Below are 23,146 nucleotides of genomic sequence, written 5' to 3' on the forward strand. Positions count from 1 at the left end.
CATCATCCAAAGCATTTAGACATTTATATGGAGAGCTTGAAGGCTGTATCAAAGGAAATTGCATTCAGATCCTCACATCAATGTTTTCTGATGAAGAGTTTTTGCCTTCTTTATTCAGATATTGATTAGTGATGACTACAGATCACAGGGCTGCCAAGGCTTTGCAGCCTCAGCTGGGGTACATCATTTAAAATAGTCTGGATACCAGCCCAAGTTCAAATCAAAAACCCAGGCAGATCAACATTTGAATGATAGACAACAATTATACATGAAGTCAGGTCATTGATAATATCTGGCAATCTTAAGAGACAGCGCGTAATTGGTGCTGTTAGAGCTGAGTGGTGGAGCAGATTGTCTGCTACTTTGCTCCAGCCATAGAGGCCAGCCACAGATTCCATGGCTTTGCTATTACTGAAATGCGTTGTTTTCACAATTTATGACATTCTTGCCTCAAAAGTGGGTTATTGGTCCATTCAAAACACCATTTGCAGTCAGATGAGCCGAATACTCATTTTATTCTGGTTGTGCCTCACATATTTTCAGTGAGGTGTGAAATCATGAAGGTATGATGCTCCTCCTCATGTGGAATTCTAGACCTTCAAGTTTTGTGGCTGTTTGAGGCCACCCTTGTCCAGTTTGCGGATTCAGACATTATCTTCAATGGACCCCAAAATATGTTCAAGTATTGTTTTCCTTACACCCGGGATTGTCTAGAACTTCATAGCAGTAATCAATTTTTCACAAGTAGATGACAAAGGGTCTGTAAAGAATGAAGTTGATGGGCTCGAAGGAGCTTATTGGGCGTTGCCGGTAATGAATTGTACCTGGGGTAATCAGGTAATCGTAAGTAAAGGCAACAAGCCAACAACAAGCTACAAAGAGCTTCTCAACAATGAGACACACCTAGAACAACACAACAGTTAGTAAAAGAAGAATAAAAGAGAAAAGAGATTGAACAAACCTGTGCAATGCAACAGGTATCACGGTACGGTCAATAAGATGAAAGTGAGTAAAAAGGTTGTAAAACTAAAGGATGATTTAAAGAGTAAAGTTAAATGAGATATTGTAAATAAAAATATAAAGTAAAATGACTTACAGATTCCTTTCGATAAGGAGAAAAGAATCTGAGTGATGAAAGATAACAACTATTTAAGGCCAACACAGACAAGACTGACCTAAAATGAAATAATAAAATAGACAAAAGAAACGCTCAAGTCACACACGACTTATTCCCAAAAGAAACAGTAGACACCCTAATTAGTTCTCAACACGATCTTCTATAACTCGTAACACCTTGATCCGTACACATCTTCTTAGAAGTTAATTTTCGATAAAGTCAATGACCTCTTCTTTGATACACACTACACTCATGAATAACCGGAAGTCCTTGACCATTCTAAGTAAAGAAGAAAAAGACTCGTACACAGTTAATTACCACAACAGGGTCTTCATTCAGCTGACAAGACTGCTCAGAGAAAGAGACGAATATAAGAGCACAAAGCTGCGAGCACATCTACATACGACTATGTATGGGGATGGCGGCGGGAGCATTTAAGATCTTCTCTCAAAAACAATGATCATCGCGGATGCTGTCAAGAATGATTGTATATCCTTCGCCTTGAAAATATTTCTTCATCTTGAGTCGTCAAATCACATTGTGACATATTCAGATGATACGTGTTGGAAGTATTTGCAGGCCAGTAACAAAGAAATGTTTTAAAATCCTATGTATCATGTTTTTAGTTCTCTCCTTTCCTCCTCGAATCCTTTTGTGGGTCAAGCCTCTCGGAAGAGATTTCTACTTATGGGATAAATCGTCGAAGATTCTCCGACAGAGACCAGAACATCGGAGGTATCCGCTCTTAATCATAAGTGAGCTCACTGTATTGATGAAATGTGCAAAGTGCTGATGCTGTCCGAGACTACTTGGTCATTGAACTAGTTGAGCAGTACTTGAGATGACACAGGATTTTTTGTGGTATGGGCAGCACTTGGGTGACCACATTGGGTTACCGGAACCCACAGGTCAAAAAAGCGTATAAGGGGAGCCCACAAACAGCACGCGTATCTCTGGTGAAGCATCAAGGCAGTCAACCATGGATCTATTCAACAAGAAGTTATGCTGGATGATGGCCTTGATGTTGCATTGGCCTATGTTACTGGCAGCGATGGACGTTTGGGATGCACCCCACTTTGCTTCAACCATTCCGGCAAACTCGGCAGAATCGTGGTCCCATCTGGCAGAACCTCGGGATCTGCCACTCAATCAACACGGCGACTCCTTAATCGACAAAAAATATACGACCACTTCTGGGCAAGACCATCCAGATGTCTTCAACACGCGCGATGGATCAATGGATAATCGGTGGAGCGCAGACGAGAATCGCGAACAGCGTTCAATATTCCAGGAGGAAGGAGAAGAAATCCAGTCCCACGAATTCCTTTCAGGTTCGCCGATAGCATCTCCATGGCGTGACACCGATTTGTCAAATCTTCCTCCATCGGACGCCCATAAGAACATGTTTGGAGAATGGACAGGGCTCGAAGACCTATTCGGGAGCGGCGAGTGGAATGCACCCGAGGCTTAAAAGAGTTCAAGTCTTCCCGACAATCGGCTAGAAGCCTTGGACATACTCAGAAAATCATCACGAGAACACCAACATGAACATGAACATGCTCACCATCGCGATTTGTCACAGGACGACGTATTCAATGAACTGACCAACCTAGTCCCGATACCAGCTTTGGAGGAATTACATCACTACCTTCTATCAAGTCCTCACACGTCGTCTTCGTCTCCAGCAAGGTCTTATCATGATTTCGCCACGATTGGATCGCCAGGTCTAGACACTACATTGTATAAAGATACAAATTCAATGTCCCATCTGGATTCTTTTGTTCCCCCGTCATTCTCCGAGCACACCCCTAGTGGAGCTCTACACAATGAAGACTTTCAGATGAATAGCCTTCACGAAAGTAACCCTGAGAGTAGCAGTGACTCGCAAGCGCAGGTCATGGAAGCCTTATCACAACATGATCACATTCAAAAACCTCCGGCCTTCTCGAATATCCCTTCAACTCAGTCCTCGCAATCATCATCAGACTATCGCTTCCTCGACGAAATTCTGATTGGCTCTCCAGAACGCCATGTAGGTCATGACCTAGGCGTAAGTGACAGTGACACCTTGGCCTCCCCCGAGTCTCAAACCTTCCACGGAGAACGTATATCAATTCCACATGATATTTCATCACAGCCGCATCCCCTGTCCCCTAGTTCTCCAGTCTCACATGGACTTGAGAGTTTTGAAAAGTATCTCGAGCATCTCACCCATGGCACATCTCACAACATCAAGCCCTTGTCACCTATTTCAGAGACCAAACGAGGGTCAGCCAGGTCTTTAGAATCGTAAGTGTTTGATATCGGATTTGACCAAGCATGACAGTTTTCTCTGACCCTCAGTTTGCGGATTACAGCTCCCGAGAATCTTCAATCCCACTCGACTCAACTCTCCGCGAGCTCGATTCAATACCGCCCTTGGACGACTTGCCAAACTTTGGAGAATTATCTACGGATCTTCATACGCACTTTCCAGCTATGTCTGAAGAACATAGCGCCTGGTCAGAAAGGACCCCGAGTGCCTCTCTCGAAACTGAATCACGGAAGAATTCCAAAGACGCGAGTGACGTCGAGAACTCAGATGGTACCGCAAGCTCGAAACTCGTTGAATGGAAAAACAATAAAATGGAAATAGATCGGGCTGATTCAGGTATCGTTTTCTCTCTTTTCAAGAAGTCTTTCGATTGTCCAGAAATTCCTTCCGAATTTCTACTTGGACTCATGTCGAGAATACCTAAAACTGACGTTGTTCTTGTGAGGAGTCTAGATGAAAAGGATTTGAACCAAGACATGCACATCACGACCTCTCACAACAAAAAGCTACCTATTCAAGATATATTAGAAAGCTCTTCAAGATCAGGACAGCTCAAGCGCCCTAGTCAAACTGATCAACTCGATTCTCAACCTTCCAAGCAAAAAACTCGTCATGATCCTTTCTCATTTGATGACCATGACAGATCCATCAGTCAAGTACGAGGATTTTCAACATCCCCAGCTACCGAAATTCATACTACGGACTCATCCACTCTTCCAAGCCCGTGGACCTCCTTGGTAGCAAATAAACCCAGGCCTACTGTTGGATGGCGCTCTGGGTTAAATTTTGGCTTCGAAAAACCGCGTGAACATGAAACTGTATCCAAAAATTTTGACTCAACGCACTCCAAAGATATGGATATCGAAACGTATCACGCAAGAACCTGGCCTGATGAAAAATTGAACGAGAAGACATCAATGTATTCAGAAAGGATACCTAGATTTCCCAAATCTCTTCGCTCGACAAACACATTACCTCAAGCAAAAGTCAAGTTGAACTTTGTCAATCATCATTCAATCTCACCTCGCGATATAATTGATAAATTCCAACCTGAAATTCTAGAATTCATGGAATCAATATCCATTCAGGCACCTGACCCGCTTCAAACGAAACATGTGACCGACAATATGGAAAAACTTTGGGATAATTACTTGGAGATGATCGCCAGTTGTTCTAAAATGATTTCTTCAAAGCGTATATCTACAGATTTGGAACAAGATCTTGAAGATGCTCATCATTGGATTGCGGAACAGTGGAAAAACATTCCAGGGATCAAATTAGATTGGTACCCTCTTCGGGATAGGGCTCAACCAGTCGGAAAAGTCCACGACGAATATGCCTTCGTTGAGAAATTTTCTGTTGCAGCTTCAACTTCCATACACGAAGGTACCGTCTTCTGGCTCTCTCATCCAATGTATAGGCCAACACGGGAACACGTCGCCACCGTTTACGTGATGCGATTCATGAGTGAGAAACGGAAGAACTGGCTCCAAATTCTGAAGCCTAAGAAAGCTGAAACATTAGGGGTCAAAACGTTGTTAACTAAAATGAAAAACATCAAACCATTGAGGTACCCAAGTACTGATATTAGAGCGCGAAAGCCGCGCGTACGGAAGCCAAAGGGTGAACCTCTTGAGATTACCAATTAGTGAATTGTGGATTCATCAAATGAACCTTTCTCTTCAATCTTTCAATTTTAATCAAACTCACAGTCATCTTCCTTTTATCTTACTTTTAATTTCATTCAGTAATAGAAATTCAATATCAGATTAATAAGCTCATGCTATTTACCGCCTACATATTTTCTATTTGGTGCCTGCGATCTCGATGCAAATGTCAACAATACCAATGATTTCGTGTGTTCAAGGATTTTTTAATCGGAGCTATACATTGTTCTTCATAGGGAAAAACAACTCTTCCAGATCCTTTGTTAACAGTTTATGCATAGATCCTAATATTTTTTTACATTATCAGTTCCTGCAACTCTAAATCAGTTGAACCACATGATGAAGCGGGCTTGTATGCCAATCCAATGCTTGGTTAAGAGTAACCAGACTTATCATTTACCTACTTTACGTCTCTGGCATGTGAGGAATCGTATTGAATGATAGAAAGAGACTCAAGATGAGTGAAGGACAAATGATCATCCTCAAAAGAGGTAATTAAACATATATGTAGAAGCAAAGTCCATTGATACCAAAAAACTGAATTCATATCCTCACATCGAGTCTTTTTTGCTCAAGATGTCCTTCATCTTGAAATACTGAAGAGTAGTACATATCAAGTGACTATGTACAAAAGACCCTAGCTTGAGTTTAACACATGCCTCACCACACACCGGCTCAGAACAAGCATGAGGCTTAGTTAAGTCAGGCCACCAAAATTTGAGCAATGTGAGCTTTGAAGGGATTGTGAAGAGTTTTGAAAAAGTTACATACATATGTAGTAGTACCGCCTGAAATGAATATTGGATCTTCAGGAAAATTTCCATCTTGATTTTCTTTGTAAGCTATGATTGCCTCTCAAGTCAGGGTAATACTCATATCTCACATGTATGTTAAGGAAAATAGCTCAGGATTGGCACTTTTGAAACAAATAGGCGAGCGTCGCGCCGACCATGTTCTAGTCATAGTATGAATTCAATTCATATAGCTCAAACTGATCTTGTGGCTTCACAGAACCATCCTATGTCATTGTGTGATCCGTCTTAGTGGTCACCAATGACAAACTTGTTTGGTAAGAGATGGGAGTAAATTGCATTTCATCATTCCTCCCTAAAAAACACTCTCTGAACCCTATAAGAGTTCAATCAAGAACAAAAGAACATAAACTTCCAATTTGAAATCAAAAGAAGTATGACTAATACATCAATGAAAGAATCAGTAAAGCAAAAAAAAAACAGGTTCACTCTTTCTCACCCTATCGATGATCTCAGAGTGAGTCTTCCAGATGCTAAAGTTGAAAAGTCCATCACATTAGCATCTTTAGATTAACAAAACTTGATGAAAACTGACCTTGTAATCAAACTGAAACGGCGTTTTCGTCCTCATCAGCCAGTCAGCCTCTACAATATCATTATATTCTTCACGTCAGCAAACTCGATCCAGGCAAGAGGCGGGAAACAGAGAGATACGATGTATAAAAAGCTCTAACCCCAGTCAAAATACGTGTAAGACCCTTTCTCATAATCATCTGCCATCTCCTCTGGGTTCTTGGCCCGCTGAAACCAAGTGAGATAGTACTTGTGAAATCTCCACGCACGCTTTTTAAGCTCCTTAGCTGCCAAGTACCTTTATCATGGTAGTTAACGTCACGTTAGTTTTCTTGCTTACTCCACGGTCAGAGTTATCGAAGTGAAGAAAGATTTACTGTAGATACCCTCCTTGATGATAGTAGAAGAGGTAGAACAATACTTCAACTTCGATTTCACCCCAGATCGCAGGTCGTTTTTCAAAAGCCATCGGTTGCTGAGGATAATGTGAGCTTGTCGGATATGGGTTACGGGGAGCATAATAACTTGGTTTCTCAGCATCCTCAATTTGAGGAATGCTCGAGAGGCCAGAGTCTAAGATCGAATGCATTTCCATCATGCTGGGCTCGTGAGCTTTCAAGCTTTCAAAGGTCTCTACCAGATCTGCTAAAGACGAAACATGTTTGTGATCGGAGGACATGTGGCGATGTTGCTGTTGATCTGAGTTTTCGCCCCGGTTTGTGGCCTTTCCACCACTGCTGCGTTGAGATGAATCCAAAGAGCTGGTCTTACCAGGCAAATGGGAGGCGTGAGACTGACGATTTGTACCATCCGTGAGTTGTTGCGTGAGGTCATCCAGGAAGGCAGAAGATGGGTCGGCTTCAGCCACTGGAACTCGCGTGGGCGGGGAATTAGCGGCCGGGGAACGCGTGTCAAAAGATCCAGATGGTATTTCAGGCCGACTTCCGTCAGGCAGAAGTTGCTGTGATCCAGCTGAAACAGAGGAGCTGGATGGACTAGGGGAACGTTCAACTTCTTGATTGGAAGCGGCGCCCCCGACCGATTGAGTTGACTGCGCAGACTGAGTTGAATGTCCAGATGGGTTCAAAACTATTGAGGTGCTGCTGATCCCAGCATTGGATATCTGTGAGTTCGAGTTGGAATCTTGAATATCCGGAGAGTGGTCAGAATCCGATGGGGTGGATTGTGCACTTGCCTCTTGAGAGGACGTAAGCGGCAGCGACTTCTGTGCTTCAGGTGAGGCGACTGACGCGAAAGGTCTCTGAGGAAGCTGTGACGATTGCTTTTTCGGCGATGTAGAAAAGAGCCCGTTGGTTGCATTGGCAGAAGAGAGAGGAGGTGCAACAGCCGATATCGAATCAGAGCGCAATGGAGTATTAGGAACAGATCCGGGACTTTTGATACTCGATGGGCCATTTGAGGGTCCGCCGTTCGCAGCGGGAGACGCTGCTGCTGCCGCTGCCGCACTCGCGTAGCGCAAAGACGGGAGAGCAGCTGGTGTAGCTCGGGGTGCGGCTGCTGAAGATACAACCATTCCTGTAACAACACCTGTCCGACCAGGAAGAATTGTGGGCCTGACCGTACCAGATTCAAGGGTAGCCTTTCTGACAGTTGGTCCACGAAGTAGCTGACCGGTGGCGAGAGGCATTTTCTCTTTGCTGGGACTCTTTTCCCCGGAGTCGTCAGCGTGCCCTTTGCCGCTTGGCCTGCGATTGGCCCCTGTAAGGTCAAGCTTGACCGTTGTCGAATTGCCGTCCTCAATTATTGAACTCGTGTCGTGTGAAGACAGGAGATCATCATGCATGCCGAATTGCTCTTCTTCTTCTTGTAGGTTAAGAGACTCATAAAGATCATCATCCTCAGTGAAGTCTTCTTCCTGTGATCAAGTGGCGGGGTAAGTCGCCGAGCTGTGATGATGAGAAGCAGAACAAGGGGCTGGTGAAGAATGAATCAGCTAAATTGGGATAAAACATACAGTGTTGGATTCAACATAGTATTGAATGTCATCCTTGACTTCGCCTACTCGTTCGGGTGAGATCTGACCGTTTTCCAAAAGTCGCATAATCAATTCCAGCTTGCCAATGTGCCATCGCCGACGATCATTGAGAGCTTCCAATTCAGGCCCCCGACCGTCAGTCCCAGTTGCCTTCTTCTTCTTCGTCTGACTTCGTAGCAGTTCGACCTCGGCTTCTGTCCGCTCAATCTGTTGGCCTAGCTCATCTACCATCTGTAGGAAATGGATCCAGTTTGAGGAATCAGACAAAGGTATATACAAAAGCTAGTGATGGGTTGGAGCTCAACTGTTGAGACCCAATGGCTCATTTCCATCTTGGCCACCTCTTTCGGATCCAGTTTCTGCTGGGCGCTAAGACCTTCCTTGCTGAAAGCTTTTGTCTTCATCTCTTTTTCGCAAGCTTTGAAACGTTCCATTTGCTGCAAAGGGTGATTCATGTCAGAAGCGATTCTATCAAGATGTGAATGAAGGCGGAATTGAATAAGGACCACAAGGGTCGACAGAGAGGCAAGGGGTGATTGTGTTTGATGTAGATGAGTCTACAGTTTGACTAATCAAACGATGGAGCTATAACGAGGGTAATCTGGACAGTTCACTAGAGATCCATGTATGATGATCGCTTACAGTCTCTATCAGTTTACGATGATCCATAAGGCACGACTTGTCTTTGATGTCGTTACTCTGAAGCCAGGTCTTTATCTGGTCTCTCTGTCGCTGAAGCTTCTTGATAGAAGTTTTGAGGTCGGCTTCTGCTTTGTCTTTAGAAGTCTGGTTGGTAGCATGCGTCATCTTGTCAAAGGTCTCTTCGAAGGCAGTGACACCTTGTTGAACCAGTTTGAGCACGCGATCGATATCGGCCTGACAATCAATGAGAGGAAGCGAAACAGCATGAGTGATTTGTAGGTGGTTGAGGACATCCAAGTGATCAAGAACTGGAGATCACTAACCTGTAGCTTTCGCAGGGCCATCGTGAATGTATTGAATAGGTGATTAGGATAGTGTGGGTTGAACGGGTGGTGAATGAAGTGTTGAGTTGGGGTTAATGCAGTGGTGGCAACAGTCAACAACCATTGAAGGTGGTTGACTAGGGGGTTCAAGATCTCTGTCACTCAGTTGGTAACACCTAGTCAACACTCATCGAACACCCAATGGTGTATGTACTAGGAGTGACATGTTAAGAAGTACGAGTGACATCTTTTCCCTGAGTAGGGCAACTGGATGCTCACGCAACTGGGGCGGGCAACTAGAAATTGTCGTTGTATCATGTTGTATCTCATTGGCAACCCCCAATCTTCAAGTCCTTCGAAGTAAAGCTCAGCATACCCAACTTGCTCAGCCTCAACTTGCTGGAGTCTCCGGGCACAGCTTTCTTTTGATTGGCGGACAAACTCACCAAAGTTTGGATCTTTGAAGGTAGCATGAGCAGCCGCTACCAAGCTTGTTGATGTTTGACTTCTTATTCCATCTTTCTTACGTTTTGAAAATTAACTTTACAGCGGCATAAAATCCTTATCTTGCGGAATTCAACTTACCCAAAAGTGTTGTGAGTCTGAGACCCGCGTCTATGCCTGGTTTTTATCCATCACTTTGCAAGTTGTTAGATTCCAGTAACATTGCTATTGTATTGCTATGAATTGAATCAATATAGCTTCTTTTGGAGCAAATCATTGAGGAATATGGTCTGAAAAAGGCACTCATTGCACACAGCACAGCGTTTGTACGCATATTTCCTACAACTACCCATGTTTTTTACTACAACTACCCATCACAGAGCTCGGTTCAAAGTGTTAAATTGTTGAGTTTATGACAGCATGTTGCTCAAGATAACTGATCAGAAAGAAAAAAAGCTGTGTAATCGATCACCGAATCAATCCAAGATAAAAGATCTAATTATCATCATTTTGAATATCCAACCTGAAATTCCCCATTTGTGTCTAAACGCGAAACTGCCTATTCTACCACTGCCAGGTTCTGCCTGTTGAGTTCCAAAGTTTGTACAGTCATTTAAGAAAAGCTTGCCCCAAATTGCCCGCAAAACTCAAGCGAATTGGCGGGGAATTTGGGGCAAGCTCTTCTTAAATGACTGTAAATAACAGAACGATATATTTGATGTACCGGGAGGAATCTTTCTTCAATCTGTTCATTTCTCTAGTCATGACGCTAGATCTGAAAATTATTCCCGGTAAGATGTTAAAGGTCAAACTGCACATTTGACTGTCAATTGGATGCTTCAAAGGAAAGTAATGAATTTTCAATATGAGTGTATACATGGTTTTACCACTTCTTTCTTTCTTAGGTTGTTAACTCCGAAGGAATGGTAAGTTTTTATCGGATTTGTAACTCAAAGAACCAGAAGTTCAACATGCTCACAGGGCAAAAGGAATTCGATTTCCATGGTTTCACATGCGTTCTTTTCCATACTTCCTTTGGTTTACTTACAGTCATTTAAGAAAAGCTTGCCCCAAATTGCCCGCAAAACTCAAGCGAATTGGCGGGGAATTTGGGGCAAGCTCTTCTTAAATGACTGTATCTTGATCCGCCTTATCATAGCTGCAGCTTGCAGGGGAGTGTTGTGTATAGGCAAACCTATTTCAACGATTTCAGCACAAACAATCATGTGTCCATTCGACCTTGACTTTCATTCTGCAATCTAAATCTTGAGTTGAAGCCGAGGATTCAGGAGGATCCGAGTAGCTTATCAATTGGCTTAACCCCAGCAATGGGTAAGTTGTTATGATTGTTTTCATGACCGAAGTTCCTGACTATGATCCAATCATATCACCTACATATTCCCACTTCTGCTCTTGACTCTTAATTACTCGTGATTGTACAAACGAATCTTAGAGATCGTTCAGAATTCTATGAGCGAGTATGTTTTACAAGCTCGATCCCGAGATGACGAGCTTGACGATGAACTCATGAAATGAAATCATCAATGCCTGTAAAGTCTTAAGACGTCGCATGATCATCAAGCTACATATGATGTTTTTCACTCAAGATACTGTATATCAGTCAAATCCATCAAGTCAAGTGGCACCATACTTATTTGAAAAATGACTCGAGTTCAATATTTGATCGAATCCGAACGATAAATTCACAAAGGAAAGATCATGATTCACAAGATTCATGAATTTCTTTTGACCGACATTTCATCGTCAGTTCTGATCAGGTCTCTGTTCTATCATCTTGTCATTTTGTCAAACTCTTTGAAATTTTAAATGAAACCAAACTGGGACGATCGGACACATATGTATCTTGCATGCACGTCGTACCGATTGGAAGATGATGTCGACTCGTGTACTTCTTGATATCCCGCTGCGTGCGCGGTGATTTTCTCAAAGACAGACTGTGTTGCATAAATCAAACGAGAGATTATGTACAAACAAATCAACCTATGTAGAAGCACGTTGAAATGTTGCCCATAGCTTATGGGCAAGTATGGATTCATGCTTTAGGTGCTGGACATACATAGGTTCGAGAGCCGAGTGAATCGATAATTGAGTATGGATGTGCTCCTTTTGTCTCGTAAAACGTGAGGTTCAGAGAGTCTGTAGATCAAAGGATGATTTGTACCGAGAAAAGCGGTGAGAATTGAGAAAATAAACTCTTTGAGAGAAGTTTGTAATTTCTAGTGATGTTAATGATCACCGATGACAGCATGTGTGTACTTCATGACTTGAAAGGCTTTCTTTTGGTTAATACACGTCATCATCTTACCATTTTGATTTGATTTTGATTTGTGAGTATTCTTCATTTATGGTTGTATCTGTCTATCTATCTCATGCTACACTTTCTAATTCAAAAGGATCCTTTTTTTTGTAAATTTCCAATCCCTGCTGATTTCTCTTGACTAAACACCCGATACACCCTTGAATAGCCCTGTTTGTACTTTCCAAACTCAATCGTCAAACGTGTCTTCTATCCACTTTGCTTTAATCACCTCTTGAATCTAGATTCACACAAAGGACATAAATACTCAGCTATCATTTCACTCTTTCAACTCCTTCCCTCATCATCCTTCAGAGTCTCAATCTGTTTAAAATCAAAATCAATCTTCATCACACAACTTATACTTCCTAAAAACCTACCTAATCAATTTCAATTCTTGTTTCTCTCAAATCAATCCTATTTAAAAATAATGAAGGCTATCATTCTTGTCGGTGGATTCGGTACTAGACTTCGTCCTTTGACTTTGACTTTACCAAAACCATTGGTTGAGTTTTGCAACAAACCGATGATCGTTCATCAAATCGAAGCCCTAGTGGCCGTAAGTCTCAGTCTCATTCATATCATTTTTAGATTTTTCAAAGTATCATTATTCTTACCTTCAATGTTACTTTTGATTTTGATCTGTTTCAGGCTGGTGTGGATGAAATTGTTTTGGCTGTTAATTATCGACCTGAGGTGATGGTGGCAGTTTTGAAAGATACAGAAGAGAAGTATGGAATTCGAATCACTTTCAGTGTAGAAACTGAGCCATTAGACACTGGTCAGTGAAAGCTTTAGATCACCGTTTCCCATCGAATCATCAACTAACCCAAACTTACTCTCGATCATTCTGCTTAGCTGGTCCGCTTGCTCTTGCAAAAGACATTCTCGGAAAAGATGATTCACCATTCTTTGTACTCAACTCAGATGTCACTTGTTCATACCCACTCAAACAACTTGCTTCTTTCCATCAAGCTCATGGAAAAGAAGGTACGATCATGGTCACCAAAGTTGATGAACCATCGAAATATGGTGTAGTAGTTCAAGTTCCAAACACCACTCAAATCGATCGATTTGTTGAAAAACCAGTCGATTTTGTTGGTAATCGAATCAATGCTGGTATTTATATCTTCAGTCCTAAAGTCTTGGAACGTATCGAAGTCAAACCTACTTCGATCGAAAAGGAAACTTTCCCTGCAATGGTTCGAGAATCTCAATTACATTGTATGGACCTTGAAGGTTTTTGGATGGACATTGGTCAACCTAAAGACTTTCTTTCGGGTACTTGTTTATATCTTACTCATCTTACTTCAATGGGCGAGCCACAAATCACAAAACATCAACAAGAGAAATGGGTAGTCAGTGGTAATGTACTCGTTCATCCTACTGCCGTCATCGATCCTACGGCTATGATCGGTCCCAATGTGGTGATCGGACCCAAGTGTGTGGTCGGTAAAGGTGTAAGACTTCAAAGATGTGTGTTGATGGAGGCTTCGCGGGTCAAGGATCACTCATGGGTCAAGAACTCAATGTGAGTAGGCTTTTGTTGAATGGATTGAACTGCCTCTTAAGACTGATCCATGCTTGTGTTTTCCAGTATCGGATGGAACTCGACTGTTGGCCGATGGGTTCGATGTGACAATACCACCATCTTAGGTGATGATGTGAACATCAAAGACGAACTACTTGTCAATGGTGCCTCTGGTGAGCCATCTCTTTGCTCAAATCGGATCTCTTCGTTTCATACGCTGATTCTTAACATTTTCTGAACAGTCTTACCACACAAGTCTATCTCTGCCTCAATTACTGAGCCTACCATCGTCATGTAATCTGTTTTTTACCCTATATGATCATCATCTCTCTTGATACTTTGTCACGCTCATATTAGATCTTCAAGATATAAACCATTCATGATTTGTAATAAACAAACCATCGATGGCTGTCAATCTTCACTCAACACTACTTTCTAACATGTTATTCCTATAAGTCTTAACCTTACGATTCACCTTCTCGTTTCTTCATCTCTCACTCACAACAAACTTTCCTGCTCAGTCTAGTTACTTGCATTCCTTAGTGTCCAATGAACACTTGTTTCACTATCCCTTCTCACTAATCAAGTTTTTTTTAGTGTTCTTAAATATTATAGATTTTTATTTTTAAATTGACAATGAAATTGATTTTTAACTCATGAATTCCTTTGAACCAAAAGATCTATGTGCTATCAATGAAAGGTTTGTCTTTTATTGCTTAGCTCGATTGAAATACTAAAATCTTAGCGCGGTTGTGAATTCACTCCTTGATCCGCTTACAGCTATGATCCATAGGATTGGTTCTGAGTGAATGAGTCCACAATTTTGTATACAACTTGAGTTTGAATGTTAATTCAATGTCTCACTATAGAAAGCTCTTCTCGAAACTGAATTATAAAATCCTACAACACATTACAAGAAAACTGAATATATTTCATGGTTCTTACTTCATTCCACACCAAAATTTAACCAATAAATACACTTGATCTTCGTCCTCATCGGGCTCCTCGTCATTGTCATCACCAGGATCTCAGTCATTGACCTTGTTGAGAGCCTCATGATCAGAAACAGCCTCGCTACAATCACCAAGTTAACTTGTCGTAGTAGTAATCATTGAGATTACTCTCAAGACGCATCTTGATTCCTTTTTTGTCAGCCAACTGCATCAATCTATCCACATCAGGCGCCGATTTGAAAGCTGTTGAATGCCAAATAGTTAACTCTTTCAGCTTAGGCCATAACTGAAGCAATGTTGTTACATCTGATTGAAGTGACATTGGAGTTTCATATAAATCGATTTCGGATAAATTCTTCGAAGCCTCAAAGGACTTTAACAATTGCATGTCAAGACAGTTGGATACTTGCAAGGCATTGAGTTTGGGTAATTCGAAGACGAGCTTTCCAGCTAGGATAGCCTGTGAGATCAAATCAGTATTCAAATCTGCATGTTGAGCTACAGCGTTCAAGCGAAATTCCTTTAAAGTAGATGTAAAGAGTTTGGTGAAAGCGTGCAAGACGCCTATGGAGGCTCGATCACAAGCACCGAAATACAGGTCGCTGATTGGACCTCTCCATTCAAGTCGAGTCCAGCTGGCATCAAAACAATCTGCGCTCTCTAGATACAGCCGTTTCAGATCAGGAAGAGAGGCGAGTTGAAGGCCGAGTGGAGATTGACAGGCTCCTTGATCAATCGAGGTGTTTGGAGCACTTGCACTGATCCTGCGGCAAGCGAAACTTTGGAGTTTACGTAAGTTTGAGATGATGTTGACTAAGAACGTTTCGCAATAAAAAGGTCGACCCAAAGGTGACATGAGTTCAAGGTCGACAAGTGATGAGAGTTGAGTGATAGGTCCGATAAACTTATTCATCATGTTCTTGTCATAACACCACATTGAAACTTCTTTGTCTGAACTAGAATCCTCAGTGATACATTCAAATGGGTCTAGATCGATATTAAGTCCGTCGATTCGAGGACAAGTGTGTAAGATCGAGAGGAAGAGTTCAGATCGAGCCTTTGAATCCCACTGTGATCGTGTGTCTTCATTCCAGGTGTCTGGCTGCCCTTCAATGAACATGTCATCTTCCAATAATTCTGCATATGAGACCCTCCACACAAACAACCTTAAGTGCTTCGAGTGTGTTTGAAAATTCGGCAGTTCGCGGAGTAAATGTTTGACTGGCTCAACTTTGAGATTAATCACCTGGAAGGAGGATCGAAAAGAATTAATATCATGATGATGATGGTGTTGGCTTGCCAAACTCCAAGCAAATCACATCCTTGACAACAGAGAAACTTGCCTTAAAGAGGTGGCGACAACATATTTCGTAAAACAAACGGTTGACTAATGCGAGCGATCGGACAGCGGCTGAGTCATCGGCTTTTGAAGAGTAAGAGTATGTAGATTCAGTGGGGGTTGATCTGGTTGATGATGTTGATGATTTTGTGATTGTAAAGCAGTATGGTCATCTTTATCAAACTTACTGCTTTCTGAAAGACGACGAACCCAGTCGACAATCAATTCTTTGATTTCTACTGGCATAGAGGACAAGTCGATAATGGATCGAGAAGATACTGAAGTCTCTTGTACGTGAACACATTCTGGTGCTTGAAGTATATGAGGTGGATCGATATTTGATGGGTTTGGTCTTGCAGTCTCCTCTATCATCTTTTTCTTTGTAGGAAATAAACAAATTCAAAAAAGCTATTGATGATTGGCAAAGCGTTACAAAGATGCGTGCTCAAATAATTGGGTAGATTTCTAGCAAGCTGAGCATGCTCAAGAGGAATATATCAAGAAACAGTCAGCGCTGCGGACTGAGGAGAGATGAAGTTGTTGGATAAGCAAACAACAAATAGATGTGACACATGTTTACTGCAAGAAATACACCAAACAAAAGCAAACATTTAAGAAACAACTGAAGGTGGAAAAAATCAAAGTTAACGTGAACTCAGCAACAGCACTACTATGTGGATCTTACTATGTGGATACACCAAAAGTGTTTCAATTTATCCAAACAACGGTGAGATATCGTGCTTTGAAAACTGAATCTAAAACCAAAACTCATACGCCCTTTATGCCATCACTATAGGTCAAACGGCGAGGTTACTAGACCCGCAAGCCTTCAAAAATTGAGCAGGGTCAACCAGGGCACACCCTGATCAACCTTAGAAACCCAGGGTGTGGCTTGATTTTGGGTGCAAAAGACATGCAGCCAAGAGTTCTGGCTGAGGCTCATTGCTCAACCAGCTCTTGAGACAGGCCTAAGCCTCACAATTGAGGAAGCTGGAGGATTTTTTTTGTGCATAATCACATATTTGCATAAAACACTCACTAAACATGTTGAAAGATGATAGGATACTATAACCTTGGGAAAGGACAGCCATTGATCAAGACTGGGAATTTGTTGTCTAACATTCAAAAAAGTTGCTCAAAACTTGAAAAAACTTTGTTTTCTCTGATGTTTGGGAATCACCTTTGTGCATTTAGCACGCGCAAAGGAAAGTGTTGACCCTCTATATACACCTATGTGCAAGCATGCCCATTAGGAATTCAGTGTAAGTATAGAGTCATATATACTCGAACTTCTTGAGGAACTCCACAGAGCTGAGCAGGCATTTGATCCTCCTTTCTAACCCCCAGCTGGAAGAATGGGTACAGCTATATCCAGCTGCATGTTGAGAAAAACCCTGCGGGCACCCCGGCAACCTGGTCTGCCCAATGTGCCTGGAGGGATTTTGAGGCTCACATCAGTAGTTTGAAGGGTCAGGGCACAATATACCATCAGCCTTCAGAAACCGCTTGGACACAGTGGGCTGGCCAGGTACAGGGCCGGGTCATAGCACTAGTGTACACACAACACTCCACAGTACCCTCCAATGATTTACGTAATCATTCAAGTTCTGCAGCGGCGGGGTCAGGGTTTGTCCCAAACCCAAATGATTATAAATCCTAGGTGTGAGGACATGTACAAAGTTCACTTCTTTTTGTTTTTCTATCTTTAATTGCTACTGTACTGTTTTTAGGGAGCATCATTTCCAGAAGTGCAACAGGTGTGACATATGTACAAATACAAGGAAAATTTGACAGAAACCTGAAACTTCAAGGGAAAGTAGGCAGAGGGAGGATTCCTCAGAGTCCTTGTTGTTTCTCAACAAATCAATGTGTCTCATAGGCCCAAAGAAAAAACTTTTTTGTTTCACAAAATTACACCAAATGGGGTAAAAAGTTTTATATGAAGCCAAAATTCCCCTACAAGAACTCATTTCCCTCACATCTCAAAAGTAGGTCTGTTTTCATAAGTCCCTTGATTTCATTGAGTTTAGTAACATGTGGAATCAAAAGCACTTTGAAAAAGAATGGAACAGAGCCAGTCAGCCAGTACCCAGGTATTCCCACTTTCTCTTGCTCCTCAAGTGTTTGTAGTGTGATACATAATTAATCAATTTTTCAGTTTGAAACAGTAGTGGTATACAAACATCTCAACCCAAACTGAAGAAACCATCCAAATAACCCATGACAACCCAATTGTTTTTTGGGTTTTGGGGGGGGTTGTCATGGGTTTTGTGGATAGGTTTACAGGCCAAGTCAAGATGTTTGTGTACTGCCAGTGCTAGGGTTCTGAGTCAGTGAACCCTTGATCATCACTACTTTATGTGTCCCTTTCATAAAGGGGTGATGATTAAGAGCTCACCACTTTCCTTTGGGTGAGCTGAATGCATAAGAGCATCACAACCAAGGCCAGGTACCTGTGGCAGAACAATGTGAAATGGGGTTGTCAAACTTACTACTTATCTGGTATGAACATACCCAGATGAAACAGACTTTTGGTGCGAATCCCAAGGCCTGAGCCAAGGGGGATAATATTACTTGAAGAATAAAACATACACGCCCTCTCTGACCCGCCTAACGGGGTACGAGAAGAGTGGTGAAGTAGGAGAGGAAGGTAAACAATATTGTCAGTAAAATGCACCAAAAACACCATAAACAATTCATTCCAGCAATGCAGGCTAAACGCCATAAACTTTTGCACAAGGTTAAGACCATTAAACATTTTCCCAAAGGCTTTATACAGCCATTAACCAAAAAAGAATATAGGCTAAAAAGCCATTGACCTATTCCAAACATAAAACTCACTATTTGAACGAAACTTTCAATCCAACGTGAGACGTATGACCAATCACGTGATTTTGATTTTCTGGCAACCTGAGAGCTGCGTGACCACGCACATAAATAAGGAACGCATTGGATGACCATCGGCCAGCACTTTTGGCATAGTCCATGGTTGCCCCAGCTTGTGCTAAAGCTTTAGCACCACCCGATCTTAAGGAATGACCTGAATAAGATTTGTCAAAATAGGAATGAAATTTTTCTAAAAACCATGAACGTGTTGGCGAAAGACCTTTAGATGTGATGAATAGTTCTGGAGATGATATGAAATTGATGTCTCTCGACCGAAGATAAGATTTTAAAAGACAAATTGGGCATGCTGATGTGTTTTCGAAATATTGAATGATGACTGGTGTTCCAATGAATTTTGTATCGCCTTTTGAATACGGGAGATGGTATTGAACAAACTTTTTGCACTGCGAAAACTGAAGAGAACAACGTAAGATAACTTTTCTTTCATCGTAATGACTTTCTGAATCAGGAATACACAATTCCCCTAAACGATGAAGACCTCCAAACCCCAACCCCAACATCGCCAAGAAAAGCTTATCGTCATGAGATGTTGAAGATTTCTTTACTACCTCTTCAATTTGTTCCACAGATAATGCTTTCTTCCTAACTACCGGTTTTGATAAATTCTTCATACAATGTTTCATTGTATCAATGACCTCTTGAATTCTCGATTCACAAACAACTGATGGAAAATTTAATTTAAATATATGGGCGATACCTACTAAATATGCTTGGACTGATCTGGGAGAAATGATTCGACTAGAGTATGAAACATAATCACATAAATTCTTGCTATTCGGAATAAAAGGTAAACTAAATTTTGTACAGAATCTTGCGAAATTTCTAAAACCACACTTGTACTTAGCTAATGATACTTTCGCAACCGTAGAACGACAATCTTCATTTGAAAGTTTTCGAAGTTCTTCCAAAGTAATGTTCACAATTGACGAATTCTTTTTGGATTTACCCATGTTGTGGAACCTGAATAAAAATTTTGAACAGAGAGATTTTCTTCTAACCCCCCTGATGCCAGATTTGAATCAACTCGAAATGATGAAACTGATACCGCGTCTATTCGAACTCTAAGATCCTCCAATTGTTTCTCAGAGATATCTACTCTTTGACGTGACAAATCATCAGCAGACGTGTTCAGATCTTTCGAAATGTGCATGACCTTTACATCGGCCTTAGCATCCAACAGCTGAGAAACACAGTAGCAAAACAACAGTCTCACTATCCAATTAGGGCAGTGCAAGTTGAACAGGTCGCATACTAATTTCAAATCCGAATTGATGAATATGCGCTTTGAGTTTCGTTTAATACCGTAATCGATCGCACATACCACACCTAACAACTCTGCCCAGTAAATGTTCCTGGTAGGAGGTGGTATGAGTCAATCACGAACAGGCAAATATGTCGTAAGTAAAGAGTTGCTTGTGAAGTGATGAGATGACAAGTTTGAATAGATAATTTATTTCCAGACACATAGAAAATCACGCACTAGGACACTACAAAATAGAAATAGAGACTGAGAAATGAAAACATGATAATGAAGCTTACCTATGAGTCAATCACGAACAGGCAAATACGTCGTAAGTAAGGAGTTGCTTGTGAAGTGATGAGATGACAAGTTTGAAGAGATGAAGATCAAAACTTGTCAAGACTCATAGATGGCTTTATAGGAAAAGATAAGAGAGTCGAGAGTTAAGATAGAGAGAGAATAGAGAGAAACATAACCAACATATCAAATGAAAACAGATCAGCACCATAGCAACAATACAAATATGTGTAAAGCTTTACACTAAAGAAGAAACAAACAGATTTGAAAATAAGAAGAAAACACCACTCTATTCGTCTTGACCAACATTCCCCCCTAACTTGAGCACTCCCCAAAAGCAACCTGATCACAGCAACGTTTAAAAATATCTATAGTAAGGGCTTTGGTGAGAAAGTCCGCTGGCATCGCAGTAGTCGGTACATGAGACGTAACAACATGCTTCAAATTTACTTGATCCCTGATGAAATGATAACGCACATCGATGTGTTTTGATTGTTCATTCACAAGAGGCTCTTTAGTTAAGAAAACAGTTCCGCGATTATCATTGAATAGTTGAATAGCATCACCAATAGAAGCAAGAGAAACCGCCGAGACAGGTAAACCCAAGTCGTTAAACAATTGCTTGAACCAAATAGCCTGTCGAGAACAATCCGAAATAGACATGTATTCGGCTTCAGTGGTTGAAAGTGCTGTGGTCTTTTGTCGACGACTTCTCCACAATATAATAGCGTCGCCGAAAGTAAACAAGAATCCAGTCACAGACCTTCTATCCAACACATCATTTGCATAATCTGCATCTGCATGCCCCTTTAACACACCTTCAACATTTCTTTTAAACAAAATACCACGACCTGAAGAACCTTTAAGATACCTAACCAGATGCTTTGCCGCTTTCCAGTGATCCATAGTGTAACAAGAATTAAAGCGAGAGAGCTGACTAACTGCATAGGCGATATCAGGTCAAGAACTAACAGCAGCCCAGTTGAGGCTACCAATAAGAGATTGATACGGTAAATGAGACGCTGCTGCTACCTCTTCGTCGGTTCCAGTCTGCAATTTTAAACCAGGAGGAAACGGGACTTGAGCTGCATTTAAATCTTCCATACCAAACTTTTCCAACAAGTCTTGAAGTGAGTGAGATTTTTCAAGAAAAATTGCACCATCGCTATGGTAAGTGATACGCATACCAAGATGAAGATTAGGTCAAACCTTCCATTTGAGTTGATACGATTTAAGTAGGTGAAGGCGAAATTCTTCAGTGAGACTTGGAGATGAAGAAACAATAAATCCATCGTCCACATGCATGTGTAGAAAGATGAAATCAGTTCCGCAACGAAAAATAAACAAACAATTATCCGCCTGAGACGTCTTGAAACCAAAAACCTTCAACTTCTTTCGTATGTCGTCGGAAAAATCTCTAGCACCTTGACATGTTCCATACAATGATTTACCCAACTTCCACACCATTCCTTCTTCTCCTGGCTTCACAGAACCTTTAACTTGTTGAATGTACACATTTTCCTTCATAATACCATGCAAAAACGCCGTCATGATATCAAATTGATAACAATCAGCTTTCAAATACGCAGCAATGGCTAAAAGTAATTGAAAGGTATCTGATTTTCCGACTGCTGAATACGTATCATGATAGTCAATACCTCCAACCTGATGATTTCCGAAACACACCCATCTAGCTTTATATTTAATTACCGCACCTTTTTCATCTCGTTTCTTTTTCAACACCCACATACCCCCAATAACTCTTGCATCACTTGGTCTATTCACCAAAACTCCTACATTATGAGCATTTAAGGAATCGAATTCTTCCTTCATGGCTTTCAACCATTCGTTCGAATCAGAAGCTTCCATTGCCTGTTTGTAAGTTGGTTCATCATTTGAGTCTAATCCCGTACCATAAGCAGCAAAATTGCCATATTTATCAGGCTTACCCTTTGATCTGGTAGTGCGTCGTAAAGTCGTAGTAGTTGTTTTACCAATACTGATCGGAACGACTGAAGAAGATTTCGACGTTGAAGGAGAAGCAGCGATCGCACTTCGTGCAGGGGACCCAGAAGTTGAGAGAAGTAGGGGACAAAGACTAGGACTTCAAATAGGAGATCCAATAGACATAGATGAAGTACCAACAACATTCGGAGGTAGAATAGGAACAGGAGTAGAAATAGATGAAGTAACATTTTGATCTTCAGGGATAGGAGCTGTGAGTGAGTCTAAATCAGCACCGGAATCGTCTAATAAAATAAATTTGGATGAGGATTGAATCGTTGAGGTTGACAAGGATGGTGAGGAAAATGGATAAACGTCTTCGTTAAATAGGACAGCTCTCGTAACTACAATCTTCCTTTCCACCATATCCCAAACCCTGTAAGCTTTAGCTCCTGATTCGTAGTCTACTAACACCCCTTCTCTTCCTTTTAAACCCAGCTTTCCCACATTTCGCACTGATAAGAAAATGGCCGAACATCCCAGAGTGCGTAAAAACGCGGGATCAGGATCATACGATTCAGTTACAGGAATAAATTGATTCCATTGACTAAAAGGAGATTTTAGATTTAAAAATGCGTGCGGTGAGTGATTTAGTGTAAATGCAATACCTAACGCTATTTCCGCCCATAAGTAATTCGGTATTAATCCGTGAGCTAACACGCATCTTACTCTTTCAATCGAACTTCTATTGTATCTTTCGGCAATTGAATTTTGCTGAGGTGTATCAGCA

General features: G+C 41.4%; 4 protein-coding genes across 4 annotated transcripts; 2 read left to right on the forward strand and 2 right to left on the reverse strand.

The window, feature by feature from the left end:
• Window positions 1-2,096: 2,096 nt before the first annotated feature.
• Window positions 2,097-5,080, forward strand: MELLADRAFT_93971 (uncharacterized protein; the record flags this gene model as incomplete). Its single annotated transcript, XM_007416710.1, has 4 exons — window positions 2,097-2,566; window positions 2,639-3,406; window positions 3,475-3,767; window positions 3,810-5,080. The coding sequence occupies 4 exons, from the start codon at window positions 2,097-2,099 to the stop codon at window positions 5,078-5,080; spliced, it is 2,802 nt and encodes a 933-aa protein (XP_007416772.1).
• Window positions 5,081-6,166: 1,086 nt separating this feature from the next.
• Window positions 6,167-9,438, reverse strand: MELLADRAFT_45592 (uncharacterized protein; the record flags this gene model as incomplete). Its single annotated transcript, XM_007416670.1, has 11 exons — window positions 6,167-6,383; window positions 6,446-6,495; window positions 6,585-6,721; window positions 6,801-7,147; window positions 7,403-7,668; window positions 7,828-7,941; window positions 8,008-8,299; window positions 8,399-8,650; window positions 8,725-8,856; window positions 9,062-9,295; window positions 9,385-9,438. The coding sequence occupies 11 exons, from the start codon at window positions 9,403-9,405 to the stop codon at window positions 6,363-6,365; spliced, it is 1,866 nt and encodes a 621-aa protein (XP_007416732.1).
• Window positions 9,439-12,166: 2,728 nt separating this feature from the next.
• MELLADRAFT_45596 (uncharacterized protein) lies at window positions 12,167-14,349 on the forward strand (the record flags this gene model as incomplete). The annotated part of the gene is made up of 5 exons (XM_007416671.1): window positions 12,167-12,704; window positions 12,797-12,926; window positions 13,004-13,676; window positions 13,743-13,849; window positions 13,919-14,349. 5 exons carry the CDS (start codon window positions 12,576-12,578, stop codon window positions 13,972-13,974), a joined length of 1,095 nt encoding a protein of 364 aa, XP_007416733.1.
• Window positions 14,350-14,756: 407 nt separating this feature from the next.
• MELLADRAFT_68204 (uncharacterized protein) lies at window positions 14,757-16,340 on the reverse strand (the record flags this gene model as incomplete). The annotated part of the gene is made up of 4 exons (XM_007416689.1): window positions 14,757-15,193; window positions 15,473-15,875; window positions 15,949-16,052; window positions 16,157-16,340. 4 exons carry the CDS (start codon window positions 16,338-16,340, stop codon window positions 14,757-14,759), a joined length of 1,128 nt encoding a protein of 375 aa, XP_007416751.1.
• Between the last annotated feature and the right edge of the window lie 6,806 nt (window positions 16,341-23,146).

This window comes from Melampsora larici-populina (assembly GCF_000204055.1).
Source record: "Melampsora larici-populina 98AG31 unplaced genomic scaffold MELLAscaffold_63, whole genome shotgun sequence".
Lineage (NCBI taxonomy): Eukaryota > Fungi > Basidiomycota > Pucciniomycetes > Pucciniales > Melampsoraceae > Melampsora > Melampsora laricis-populina.